Below are 13845 nucleotides of genomic sequence, written 5' to 3' on the forward strand. Positions count from 1 at the left end.
ACAGACTGAGACATACTACAGGATCAACACAAATAAAATCTATTACTGAACAACTAAATACTCTAATGGACTAACATCAATAAAAATCACAGATAATCAGATGTCAAGGAAATGGACATTTTATTTGCATCATCGTACAGAAATAATAATATTGCATTTAAAAATATATATCTTACGCAATAAAAAAGTCAGAAACTCATTGAGGGAATTGTTTCATATACTAAAAAAATGACTGCTTGTTGGGTTTTGTTATGAAATCGTACAGGTTATTTGAGTGTTTCTTTGTCCATGTCTTAATGAGCAGACATTCAATCAACGAATAAAAGACTAAAGTGACTAAATACTTTAGCTGTTCTCCAACAAAACATAAAAAACATCTCAAATCTTGTGACATTTCACACCAAAACTAATCATTTGTGCTGATCTCATATTTTCTGTATCTGAATCTCACAATATTTACTTGAAATATTGAATTGGTAGAAGACATTTGTTCACTCGGACACAGAAAAATGCTTTTTAATATGAGACACTAGAGTTCCTGAAACTCTTCCCACACTGAGTACAGAGATACGGCTTCTCAGAAATTGAGGAGGCATTGAATTAAATGATAAAAAAAAAACAAAGTGATTAAAGTGACTAAATACCTGTGCTATTCTCCATCAACACAGAAAAAACATTCACTTAAACCTTGTGGCATTTCACAGCTAAATTAGCTTAAAGAGTTAATTGCACATTTACAGAATCTGAATCTCACATTATTTACTTGAAATATTGAGTCTGTAGAAAACATTTGTTCACTCGGACACAGGACAATGCTTTTTAATATGAGTCACTAGAGATACTGAGTGATTGAATCTCTCTCCACACTGAGTGCAGAGATACGGCTTCTCTCCAGTATGAACTCGCTCATGCCTTTTCAGATTTCCAGACACAGGGAAACTCTTGTCACAATATGAGCACTTGTGAGGTTTTTCTCCAGTATGAATTCTTTGGTGCCGTTTCAGATCGCCAGCTGTAGTAAATCTCTTCCCACACTCACAACACACGTGATCTCTCACTTCTTCATGTGTTTTCTGGTGCTGTTTACAAACATATAGCCTTGAAAAACTCTTTCCACAGAAAGAACACACATGAGGCTTCTCATCTGAATGAACTGTCATGTGACTTTTTAGACGTGACGATGAAATAAACTTTTTACCACACTGATCACAGCTAAAAGGCTTTTTTCCAGAGTGAATGAGCAGATGATAACTGAGACGTGATGCTCCAGCAAATCTCTCTCCACACTGAGTACAGAGATACGGCTTCTCTCCAGTATGAACTCGCTCATGCTTTTTCAGGTGTCCAGACTCGGTGAAACTCTTGTCACAATATGAGCACTTGTGAGGTTTTTCTCCGGTATGAACTCTTTGGTGCCGTTTCAGATGGCCAGCTGTAGTAAATCTCTTCCCACACTCACAACACACGTGATCTCTCACTTCTTCATGTGTTTCCTGATGCTGTTTACAATTCCTCAGTCGTGAAAACCTCTTTCCACAGAAAGAACACACATGGGGTTTCTCACCTGAATGAACTTTCAGGTGTTGTTTTAGTTGTGATGATGAAATAAACTTTTTACCACACTGATCACAGCTAAAAGGCTTTTCTCCAGAGTGAATGAGCAGATGATAACTGAGACCTGATGCTCCAGCAAAACTCTTTCCACACTGAGAGCAGGTGTGCGGCTGTTTGGATTTTTTTCTTGATTTTTTTATTTTATAGTGTTCCTTTTCAACTTCATTCAGCTTCACTCTTTGCTGTTTTACTTCAATCCAGACTAAAATCAAAATAAAATTGTATGGTTAAAATCAAGTGAACTGGATCTTTGTTACATTAATGTTTCTCAGAAGTCAATAATGAAGAATCATGAACGGACACCAACCTGTTTGTTGCTCAGTATCTTCTTGTTTTATTCTGGATGGTTCTGGATCACTCATGTCTTCAGTCTCCTCTTTAATAAACTCCATCTTTAACAGTCAGACAGATTTCAGCTGCTGGAGTTTGTTCTTCTCTTGTAGGATGATGTGAATATCCTCCAGTATTTATAGGTGAATTGTTGTGGGAGGGACTTCACTGATCACTGATACTGAGACCCACAGGACCAGATCTGGAGAAATCAAAAACAACGTACTGCTTTTAATAACGACATCTCTTAATCTTCAGCAGAAAAGTGAATTGTGCTGACTCTCACGAGAAGTGAATCTAACTGACGCTTTGCTGATGCTCTCCACGTTTCTGGCTTTTTTGTTTGCTGCACGTGTCACACTTTCAGGTGCACACACTCCAGAGTTGATCACAAACACTGATTCAAACTCTGAGTTGACAGAGAACATTTATATCGAGCTTTGTGAGCCCGGTGAACCTGGTCTAAATCAGGTTGGATTTGTTTGGTTTTGTCAATTCTAAATCTACTCTGCAACTTAGAGTTTGTTCAACTAGCTTCAACTAGCACGAGGGGAAGTCGTGGCCTAATGGTTAGAGAGTCGGACTCGTAATCCAAAGGTTGCGGGTTCGAGTCTCGGGCCGGCAGGGATTGTAGGTGGGGGGAGTGAATGTCCAGCGCTCTCTCCACCCTCAATACCACGACTGAGGTGCCCTTGAGCAAGGCACCGAACCCCCAACTGCTCCCCGGGCGCTGCAGCATAAATGGCTGCCCACTGCTCCGGGTGTATGTTCACGGTGTGTGTGTGTTCACTGCTGTGTGTGTGCACGATGGATGGGTTAAATGGGATGGATGGGTAGTGAATGATCTACTGCTTTCTGGTGACTCTGGTTCTCTGTCTATACTTCTGTTACTCGACCTCAGTTCTGCCTTCGATACCGTTTCCCATGAATTACTTATTTCTCGTCTCTCTGATCTGGGTATCTCTGGTACTGCTCTTTCCTGGTTTCTTTCCTATTTCTCTGACAGACAATTCTACATTTCCGTTAAGGATTTTCGATCGCCCGCTGTCCCCCTGAAGCGAGGTGTTCCCCAGGGGTCCGTTCTTGGCCCATTATTATTCACAATTTACATAATACCACTTGGTCAGATTTTACAACGTCATGGTCTTAATTATCATTTTTACGCTGATGACATTCAACTTTACTCTATCTGTACACCTGTTCTACCTGCCCAAATTGATAAAATCTCTGCTTGTGTGAAAGACATAAAAGATTGGCTTAATTTAAATTTTCTGCAACTTAACACAAACAAAACTGAGATCATTTTTATTGGAACTCCTACACTTACCAGCAGTGTTTCTACCAATTTCACCTGTGAGATTGCAGGCTCTCCCATCAAATCTTCCAGTATTGTTAAAAATTTAGGTGTAATCTTTGACTCCACACTCTCCTTTCAGTCTCATATTAACTTCATCACTAAATCTGCATTCTTTCATGTACGCCGCATTGCCCAACTCCGTCCTTTCCTCAGTACCATAGATGCTGAAACGATTATCCATGCATTTGTTTCATCCCGTCTTGATTACTGTAATGCCCTCTTCATTGGTTTACCTGCCAGCTCCATCTCTAGATTACAATACATTCAAAACTCTGCTGCTAGAATACTCACTCATACCAAACGTTCTGCTCACATCACCCCAATTTTGTATGATCTCCACTGGCTCCCAGTTACCTACCGTATTAAATTCAAAATTCTCCTGCTCGCTTTTAAATCCTTGCATGGCTTAGCTCCCCCTTATCTGTGTAATTTGCTTGTCCCCTACACCCCGACTCGTTCACTACGTTCCTCTGACTCTGGCCTTCTCGTTGTCCCTCGGCACCGCCTTTCTTCAATGGGGGGCAGATCATTCAGTATTATTGCACCCAAACTCTGGAATTCCCTCCCTCGCTCACTTTGCTGTATTAACAATATCTCAGAATTTAAATCACTACTCAAAACTCACTTGTTTTCTGAATGCTATACCTTTGATTACTGATACCATGCTTTGTCTAATGAACTTGTTCTTTTCATGCTTTGTCGCTTCAGTCTGCTCTGCTTTGTATTTGTATTTTTGTTATGCTTGACTCTTTATCGGTATGTTGCCCTGTCCATATAATGCTCCTTTACTGTATCTATACTTATTGTTATCCATCTATGCCTACGTGAATTGTCTCTTCTTTGTTAAATGTACATTGTGAAGTGTCCTTGAGCACTGGAAAGGCGCTATATAAATAAAACTTATTATTATTATTATTATTATTAAATGCAGAGCACGAATTCCGAGTATGGGTCACCATACTTGGCAGTATGTCACTTCAATTCACTTCATGCAACAGGCCACTGAACTAGTAAATGCAAGAACCAATCAGGTTTTGTTACATGTGTTACGCAAGCACACCAAACTTCCACAAAAGCCAGTGAGGTTTGTTTTTGGGCATCACGCGGTACTTTGAGCTTCTTTGAATTTAGATACATAGACAAGTAAATAAATAGGGATTTTAAGCATATCTTTGGGGGGAAAAAAAACTATTTATTTTAAAAGTGAAGTGACATTCAGCCAAGTATGGTGACCCATACTCGGAATTCGTGCTCTGCATTTAACCCATCCAACGTGCACACACACAGCAGTGAACACACACACACACACAGTGAACACACACACACACACAGCAGTGAACACACACACACCGTGAACACACACCCGGAGCAGTGGGCAGTCATTTATGCTGCGGCGCCCGGGGAGCAGTTGGGGGTTCGGTGCCTTGCTCAAGGGCACCTCAGTCGTGGTATTGAGGGTGGAGAGAGCGCTGGACATTCACTCCCCCCACCTACAATCCCTGCCGGCCCGAGACTCGAACCCGCAACCTTTGGATTACAAGTCCGACTCTCTAACCATTAGGCCACGACTTCCCCCATTTATAATGCACTTTAAATAGTACGATGTTGAAATGCTTGTGGAAAGTACAGTTAAATAGTAGCCTATTACAAATAATGTTATATGTTATGTATTTAAAAGTGAAATTAAAATGTATTTGAATTGTTTTACAAAACAGTATTCTTTTACAAGCACAAACAAGTAAAACTGTAAAAAAGTATGCTTAAGGTATAGTTGACAAAATTATATTTATAATATAAGTACAATATAAGAATTAATTTGCATATTTTGTAGTTATAATATATTCATGTGTGAATTAATTAATATACTTTATAAAATAGATTAAAATGTTAAAAATGTTTTTCAACTTCCTTTTGAAAAGCAGACTGAAGCACGTTCATTTCATAAATATTTCAAATGCATTGCCGTAGGTGTATGGTTTATAAATAAGATACATATACTTTATAGCCACTGTATCATTTTATCATTAGTATATTCTTACACAAAGTAAACATAAAATGTACTTTAAGTAAGAGTAAAATAAGTGTGATTTCTTTAAGTACACTAAAATTTCACAAAAGTTATGCCTGTGTTTTAGCATATTTCTTAAAAGCACAACTAAGCATATATTTATTGCCAAAGTACTTTTAGTTTACCTTTTAAAAATATATAAAAATGCAATTCAATGCAATTCAATGCATTTTTAATGCACGTTAAGTAAGCTTGCTAGGAGTACAACTCTACTATATATGAAGAGTTTGTCTGCAAAAAAAAAGTTTTTTTTTTCAAAAATCATGTTTTCATGTTACCATGTTTTTTATTTATAGGTGAATTGTTGTGGAAGGTGCTTTACTAACCGAGGAAAAGTGGAGATTATTTTTTAGAGATACACACAACATGAACAGACTGAATAATTATAAATTGACTGTAGTTATAAATAAATAAATAGGTACATTAGAAAATAAATCTTCATCACACAGAAGTGATCACAGGAATCTACCAATATATTACACTATAATTAATAATAAATCAAAACATGCAGACTTTGTAAAGAGTGAACATCTCTCACATACAGACGAAAATATTCCAAGACTGACCTTCGTTTATGATCGACAACAGTGTCGCTTTTAGTCCATTAAAATATTCAGCACTCGTCTTTCACGTTACTCTCTTCTGCGCATGCTCCATTTGTTCCTCTTTGGTTTTATGGCAAACTCTTTAGTGTACTGCTGCCATCTAATGGAAAATGCTGGTAGCCTAATACAAACATATCTTTAGTCTGTTAGGTCAGGATGTGTCCTGATTAAGCGTGATTCCTAGTTAACCCACAGTGATCATAGTCTTTTTCCAGCCTGTTAATGCCAGATGATATCCTGCTTTTGACTAGCATTAAAGAAACAAACTGGAAAAAGATCTTCTAAAAGCAAATACTTATGTTCACTTCATTTACACTGAATAATCTCTCCTGATAATGACACTCCTTGCTGATAGTCTGAGTCTATTATCGTGTTTAACTGAGCTGCTAAGAAAAACACTTTTCTCCTCATTCATTATGATGATGATGTCTGAGATCTTCAGTAAACTGACACATTAAACACATTTCATTGTGTGTCAACAGACTGAGACATACTACAGGATCAACACAAATAAAATCTATTACTGAACAACTAAATACTCTAATGGACTAACATCAATAAAAATCACAGATAATCAGATGTCAAGGAAATGGACATTTTATTTGCATCATCGTACAGAAATAATAATATTGCATTTAAAAATATATATCTTACGCAATAAAAAAGTCAGAAACTCATTGAGGGAATTGTTTCATATACTAAAAAAATGACTGCTTGTTGGGTTTTGTTATGAAATCGTACAGGTTATTTGAGTGTTTCTTTGTCCATGTCTTAATGAGCAGACATTCAATCAACTAATAAAAGACTAAAGTGACTAAATACTTTAGCTGTTCTCCAACAAAACATAAAAAACCATCTCAAATCTTGTGACATTTCACACCAAAACTAATCATTTGAGCTGATCTCATATTTTCTGTATCTGAATCTCGCAATATTTACTTGAAATATTGAATTGGTAGAAGACATTTGTTCACTCGGACACAGGACAATGCTTTTTAATATGAGACACTAGAGTTACTGAGTGACTGAAACTCTTCCCACACTGAGTACAGAGATACGGCTTCTCTCCAGTATGAACTCGCTCATGCTTTTTCAGGTTTCCAGACTCAATGAAACTCTTGTCACAATATGAGCACTTGTAAGGTTTTTCTCCAGTATGAATCATTTGTGATTTTGGAGCACTTCATGCTTCCATCTGCTGACAAGCTTTATGGAGATGCTGATTTCCTTTTCCAGCAGGACTTTAGCAACTGCACACAGAGCCAAAACCACTTCCAAGTGGTTTGCTGACCATGATATTACTGTGCTTGATTGCCAGCATGCTTAACCTGAACCTTATATGGAATCTGTGGGATATTTTCAAGAGAAAGATGAGAAACATTGGATCCAACAATCCAGATGAGCTGAAGGCTCAATAGTGTCTCAGAAGAGCCACAGGTTGATCGTGGGTCCCGAGCAGGCTCTGGTAATGGAACAAGAGGTAGATACTCTCTTAAGGTAGGAGGCCATCGAGGTGGTCCTCCTCACGGAAGAGAGTCCGGGTTCTACAGCCGGTACTTCATAGTTCCAAGGAGGATGGAGGATTGCATCCCATTTAAGATCTGCATCAATTGAGCCGCTCAGTCAGCTGACTGAAGTTCAAGATGCTCAGTTAAGTGTCTCAGATCAAGTCTGATGACTGGTTTGTCACGTAGATCTAAAAGACGCATACTTCCACGTCTCCATCCTTCCCACTCACAGGACGTTCCTGAGGTTTGCTTTCGGGGGCAAAGCTTACCAATATCGAGTACTTCCCTTTGGCCTAGCACTCTCACCCCGCACTTTTACGAGTGTGTGGGCACCGCGTTAGCTCCGCTGCGGCTACGGGGCGTCCGCATACTCAATTACATCGACTATTGGTTGATGCTCGCTCAATCAGAGCGGAGGGCGGCTCAACACTGAGATGTTGTTCTCGCTCACTTAAAAGTGTTGGGGTTAAGACTGAACCCCAAGAAAAGTGTGCTTTCTCCATTACAGAGAGCCACTTATCTGGGAGTGGTGTGGGATTCGACCACGGTGCAGGCATGTATGTCTCCTGCTCAGATCGAGTCAATCCTCACGAAAGTCAGGAGGGTGAAAGAAGGCCAGTCACTCACTGTCAAGCAGTTTCAGATACTGCTGGATCTGGTGGCAGCTGCGTCCAACGTGATACCTTTGGCCTGCTGTACATGAGACCCCTACAGTGGTGGCTCAAGACCAAGGGGTTCTCCCCGAGGGGAAACCCACTTCGCATGATCAAGGTCACGCGGCCATACCTACGTGCCTTAGAGATGTGGAGACAACCTTGGCTCTTGTCCCAGGGCCCGGTGCTGGGAGCTCTGTGTCGGCGCGTACGCTAGCGACGGACGCATCCCTCACCGGTTGGGGAGCGGTCATGAGTGGCCACCCTGCCCACGTTCTGTGGAGGGGTCATCATCTCGCTTGGCACGTGCTCAGGCTCGAGATGCTGGCCGTGTTTCAGACTCTGAAATACTTTCTCCCAGACCTAAGAGGTTGCCATATGTTAGTTCGCTCCGACAACACATCGGTGCTCTCTTATATCAACCACCTAGGAGGTCTGCGGTCGCGCCCCCTGTACAGGCTGGCGCACCAGATCCTTGTGTGGGCTATAGGCCGAGCTCTCCTTGTTGGTCGAGCTGGCATTGCTCCCCTCAACTTAGAGGGTCAACTTTGAGCATGCCGCTCCCTTCTGAGCGTCTGAGTTCCCTCTCATGCTGAGAGTTAATTTCTCCGCTCTCCAGAGCTCTGCCTTGGTAGAGCTAGTATCGCTCCCCTCACTGTAGAGGGTCACCTATGAGCATGCTGCTCCCTCCCGGCTCTCCTGTTGGTCGAGCTGGCATTGTTCCCCTCAACTTAGAGGGTCACCTTGAGCATGCCGCTCCCTTCTGAGCATCTGAGTTAGCATCACAATGTGGGAGCAGACACCATGTCAAGACAGGGGCTCTTGCCCGGGGAATGGATGCTTCACACCGAGGTGTTGAAGCAGATCTGGAGAGTGTTTGGCCAGGCTCAGGTGGACCTCTTCGCTACTCAGGAGACAGCGCAATGTCCCCTCTGGTACTCTCTACTTCATCCAGCTCCGTTGGGGCTGGATGCCATGGTACAGATGTGGCCGAGGCTTCGTCTGTACGCCTTTCCCCCGATTGCTCTGCTCCCTGGAGTTCTGGAGAGAGTGCGACGGGACGGAGTACACGTTTCCTAGTACACGTTTCCTCCACGGTGCACTGAGGCTAAGGCCTCCAGTATGGTCCCGGGTCCCCCCCTTGGGACTTGGCTGTGGTATTGATGCTCTCTGTAGGCCTCCATTCGAGCCTATTGAGGAGATCTCAGATCGCCCTGAAGACCGTGTGTCTTCTGGCGATTTCATCTCTGAAGAGAGTTGGGGATTTGCACTTGGATTTGCACTTGGACTTCTCACTTGGACTTTGTGAAGTTCCTTCGGTCACACCACAGCCTGTCGTACTGCAGGCCTTTAGTCCTCCTCCCTTTCGGGAGCCTGACCAGCTAAAGCTTAACCGTATATGTCCAGTGCAAGCACTGGATGCATACGTCCACAGAGCTGCCATGTGGAGAAGGGCGGACCAATTGCTGATTTGCTATAGTCCCCCTAAGAGAGGTCTTCCCGCTTCAGGCAGACCCTCAGCAGTGGATTGTCAATGCCATTCATTGGCCTATGAGTCCTCTGACCTCCCCTCGCCGATGGGAGTCAAGGCTCATTCCACGAGAAGTGTGGCGGCCTCCAAGGCCTTTCTCGCAGGTGTCCCAATCAGGACATCTGCAACGCTGCGGGGTGGTCTACGCCCCTGATGACCCTGGTTCTATGGCTTGGACATGTGAGCCACTCCAGGCTCTTCCGTTCTCTCGCCCTAGATGTTCTCCGTACGGATACACACAGGGCAGGGATTGGGAAGTCTGGTGCCGTGGGTATCTCGTTCCCCAAAGCGTTTCCAGACACAGCTCGAGTTCCTGAAGATGTAACGTATGTAACCCCAGTTCCTCGAAGGAACGAGACGCTGCGTCGCGAGGCCACACTTCCGGCATCCCTGCCAGCGCTTGCTTCAATTTAGAAGCTGACGCCGGTTTCACCGCACGTGCTTTTATGCCAGCTGATCATTACGTCACCTTCGCCCGTGATGTCCCGCCATCCATTGGACAGATTTCATTTGTATTCAGAGCCGGTCACGCTGAAGGCGTTCCCCAAAGCGTCTCGTTCCTTCGAGGAACTGGGGTTACATACGTAACCTAAGACGTTTTCCATATAACATGGGGTATGTAGAGCACCTGATGATGTAGGTTTACCTGATTGAATTATGTTTTTATATTTCATGTTTAGCTGTTTTTTTATTTTTTTTATTTTGCCTGTGGGATACTATGAAAATTAATAGTCTTTCAATAACTTACCGTTCCACCAGTTTTTACCTTTGATATTATAACAGTGATTAAGAATTAAAGTTAAGCATTGACTCCAAGTATGCAGGCATCTTTTTGTTGGGTGCTGTTGCCATGGTGAATCATAATTTGGGAGCTAAATTGATCATAGCTTTTCATAGTCGTGGTGCAAGCGCTAAACATTTTTCTTGACAAATTCTCATTTTGAAGTCTGTGTTTTTTTTTTGCTCTCTCCTCTTTGTTCAATATTAAAATTTTATGAGGGTTTTGCATAGACATAATGATTTTATACAGTGTATATTTTACTGTACATTATTTTCAAGGAATTTAAACAGAATAATCTCTCCTGACAAAAAGACTATCATCAAATGAGCTGCTGTTTTTAGCCAATAGCTCCCTGTTTTCACCTCATTCATTATGATGATGTTTGAGATCTTCTTTAAACTGACACATTAAACACATTTCATTGTGTGTCAACAGACTGAGACAAACTACAGAATCATCACAAATAAAATATATTACTGAACATATCCAAAATACTATAATGGACAAACACATAAATAAAAATCACACAGAGATGTCAGTAAAATGGAAATTTTATTTACATCATTATACAGAGCAATTTTTATGTTGTATATATATATATATATATATATATATATATATATATATATATATATATATATATATATATATATAATAAGTGCTGGAAATTAATCGCATCCAAATTAAAAGTTTTTGTTTACATAATACATGTGTGTGTACTGTGTATATTTATTATGTATATATAAGCACACGCACATATACAGTATATATTTGAAAATATTTACATGTATATATTAATATAATTTTTTATTATATATAAATCTATTTAATATCTGAGTGAATGTTTGAATTGACGCCTCTGTATGCAGCACACACACATATTACGTAAACAAATTTTTGGATGCGATTAATTTTGATGAATCGTTTGACAGCACTATAAACATCTTTTGTTAAATATTTTTCCAGTTTAAGTTGGGTGTTTCTTTGTCAATGTCTTTATGAGCAGACAATCACTCAAAGAATAAAAAACATGCTTCCAAAAAAATTAAAAATCTCCAGAAAATCTTGTGGGATTTCACAGCATAATTTTTTTTTTTAAGCTAACCTCATATTCACAGTATCTGAATCTCACTTCATTTACTTGAAATATTGAATGTGAGAAACCATTTGTTCACTCGGACACAGAACAATGCTTTTTAATATGAGTCACTAGAGTTACTGAGTGACTGAAACTCTTCCCACACTGAGTGCAGAGATACGGCTTCTCTCCAGTATGAACTCGCTCGTGAACTTTCAGGTTTCCAGAATGAATGAAACTCTTGTCACAATATGAGCACTTGTAAGGTTTTTCTCCAGTATGAGTCATTTGGTGCCGTTTTAGATCGCCAGCTGTAGTAAATCTCTTCCCACACTCACAACACACATGATCTCTCACTTCTTCATGTGTTTTCTGGTGCTGTTTACAAACATCTAGCCTTGAAAAACTCTTTCCACAGTAAGAACACACATGAGGCTTCTCATCTGAATGAACTGTCAGGTGACTTTTTAGATTTGATGAGGAAATGAACTTTTTATCACACTGATCACAGCTAAATAGCTTTTCTCCAGAGTGACAGAGCAGATGATAACTGAGACTTGATGCATCAGCAAAACTCTTTCCACACTGAGTACAGTGATACGGCTTCTCTCCAGTATGAACTCGCTCATGCTTTTTCAGGTCTCCAGACTGAATGAAACTCTTGTCACAATATGAGCACTTGTATGGTTTTTCTCCAGTATGAATCCTTCGGTGCCGTTTCAGACGGTCAGCTGCAGTAAAGCTCTTCCCACACTCACAACACACGTGATCTCTCGCTTCTTCATGTATTTTCCGGTGCTTTTTATAACTGGCCAGCCATGAAAAACTCTTTCCACAGAAAGAACACTCATAAGGTTTCTCACCTGAATGCATTTTCATGTGTGTTTTTAGACTTGATGATGAAATAAACTTTTTATCACACTGATCACAGCTAAAAGGCTTTTCTCCAGAGTGAAAGAGCAGATGTTTACGGAGGTTTTCTGCTGCAGTGTAACTCTTTCCACACTGAGGGCATGTGTATGGTTTCTCTCCAGTGTGGATTCTCATGTGTCTCTTAAGGACTCCTGTTTCTCTGAAACTCTTTCCACACTGGGAGCAGGTGTGCAGCTGTTTGGCATTTTTTCTTGAAGTTTTGATTTTAAAATGTTCCTCCTCCACTTCATTCAGCTCGTTTCTTTGCGGTTTTACTTCTATCCAGTCTAAAATAAAGAAATTATGTTTTGCAGTTATGAATCTGCAGTTTTTTTTTAGTTGCTTACACACATTTAAAAAAATTGTACACTCAAATACAAGAAATGCACACACAAAATGCAAAGTGCCTCACATCTCTTGCAAAAGAAGCACTGCATTCAAAATATCACAAACACATCTCAAAGCCAAACATTTGCAAACACCTTTGCCATAATATTCAATATTGTGCTACATGAATTGTGTGTTGTGTTTTATGAAATTGAAGGCCGTTAATTAGTGTATGGTTCTGCAGATTTGGTGTGTGCTTCTGGTGTTTGAGTGTCAGCTTTCAGAAACTGTGTGACAAGTAAAGATTCAGCTGAAAAAACTGTAATAACAGAAACCAAAAGGATCACACATTTATCTGTGAATATCAAGAATCAGATCTTTGATGTTCATTCCTTGTTAATGAAATTAAAATATATTATTTCACAGCCACATCATCTTTTATGCCTGAGGCTTTAATGTTTCTCAGTAATGAAGAATCTTGAATGGACACCAACCTGTTTGTTGCTCAGTATCTTCATGTTTTATTCTGGCTGGTTCTGGATCATTCATGTCTTCTCTCTTCTGAACTAGACTTGCAAGACGAGGTCTTCTTCTTCTTGTAGATTTTAAAGGCGGATGGCATCAAGCTGCATTACCACCACCTGCTGGTTAGGAGTGTGGTCCTTTTTCCTAACACCAATATTCTTTAATCTAAATCAGTCATATTCAGATAAAGCACATTCATAAATAATACATTCATCATATGAGTTCCTTTGCAACATGCTTGTCAAGTCAAACTTCATCTTAATTATTTTCAAATTACTAACCAATATTCTCCTTTCACTATTATACACGGGCCATTTCATTATAACGGATTCCTCTTGATCACATTTTCCTGTCTGATGTTGCCTTATTTTATTCAAGGTACTGTTAAGTGCTGTATGTCTAGAAATAACTGATTATTCCTTTCTATTTCTCCTTGTTGTTCTACCTTTACCCACATTTCATTGGATGTTATAAAGCCATCGTCCTGTTCTTTCTGCCGTTGTAAAATGAGAATATTCCTCACCTTTTTAACCCGTTAAAGCACAAACCCCGCCCA

General features: G+C 40.3%; 1 protein-coding gene across 1 annotated transcript; it reads right to left on the reverse strand.

Moving 5' to 3' along the window:
* Nucleotides 1-104: 104 nt before the first annotated feature.
* Nucleotides 105-6033, reverse strand: LOC306850927 (uncharacterized protein). The gene is made up of 3 exons (XM_079386900.1): nt 5936-6033; nt 1922-2146; nt 105-1816 (listed from the first exon to the last, which is right to left on the reverse strand). The coding sequence occupies exons 2-3, from the start codon at nt 2004-2006 to the stop codon at nt 795-797; spliced, it is 1107 nt and encodes a 368-aa protein (XP_079243026.1). The 5' UTR covers nt 2007-2146; nt 5936-6033; the 3' UTR covers nt 105-794.
* Nucleotides 6034-13845: the final 7812 nt, after the last annotated feature.

This window comes from Barbus barbus, assembly GCF_936440315.1.
Source record: "Barbus barbus genome assembly, chromosome: 31".
In the NCBI taxonomy this organism is placed as follows: Eukaryota; Metazoa; Chordata; class Actinopteri; order Cypriniformes; family Cyprinidae; genus Barbus; species Barbus barbus.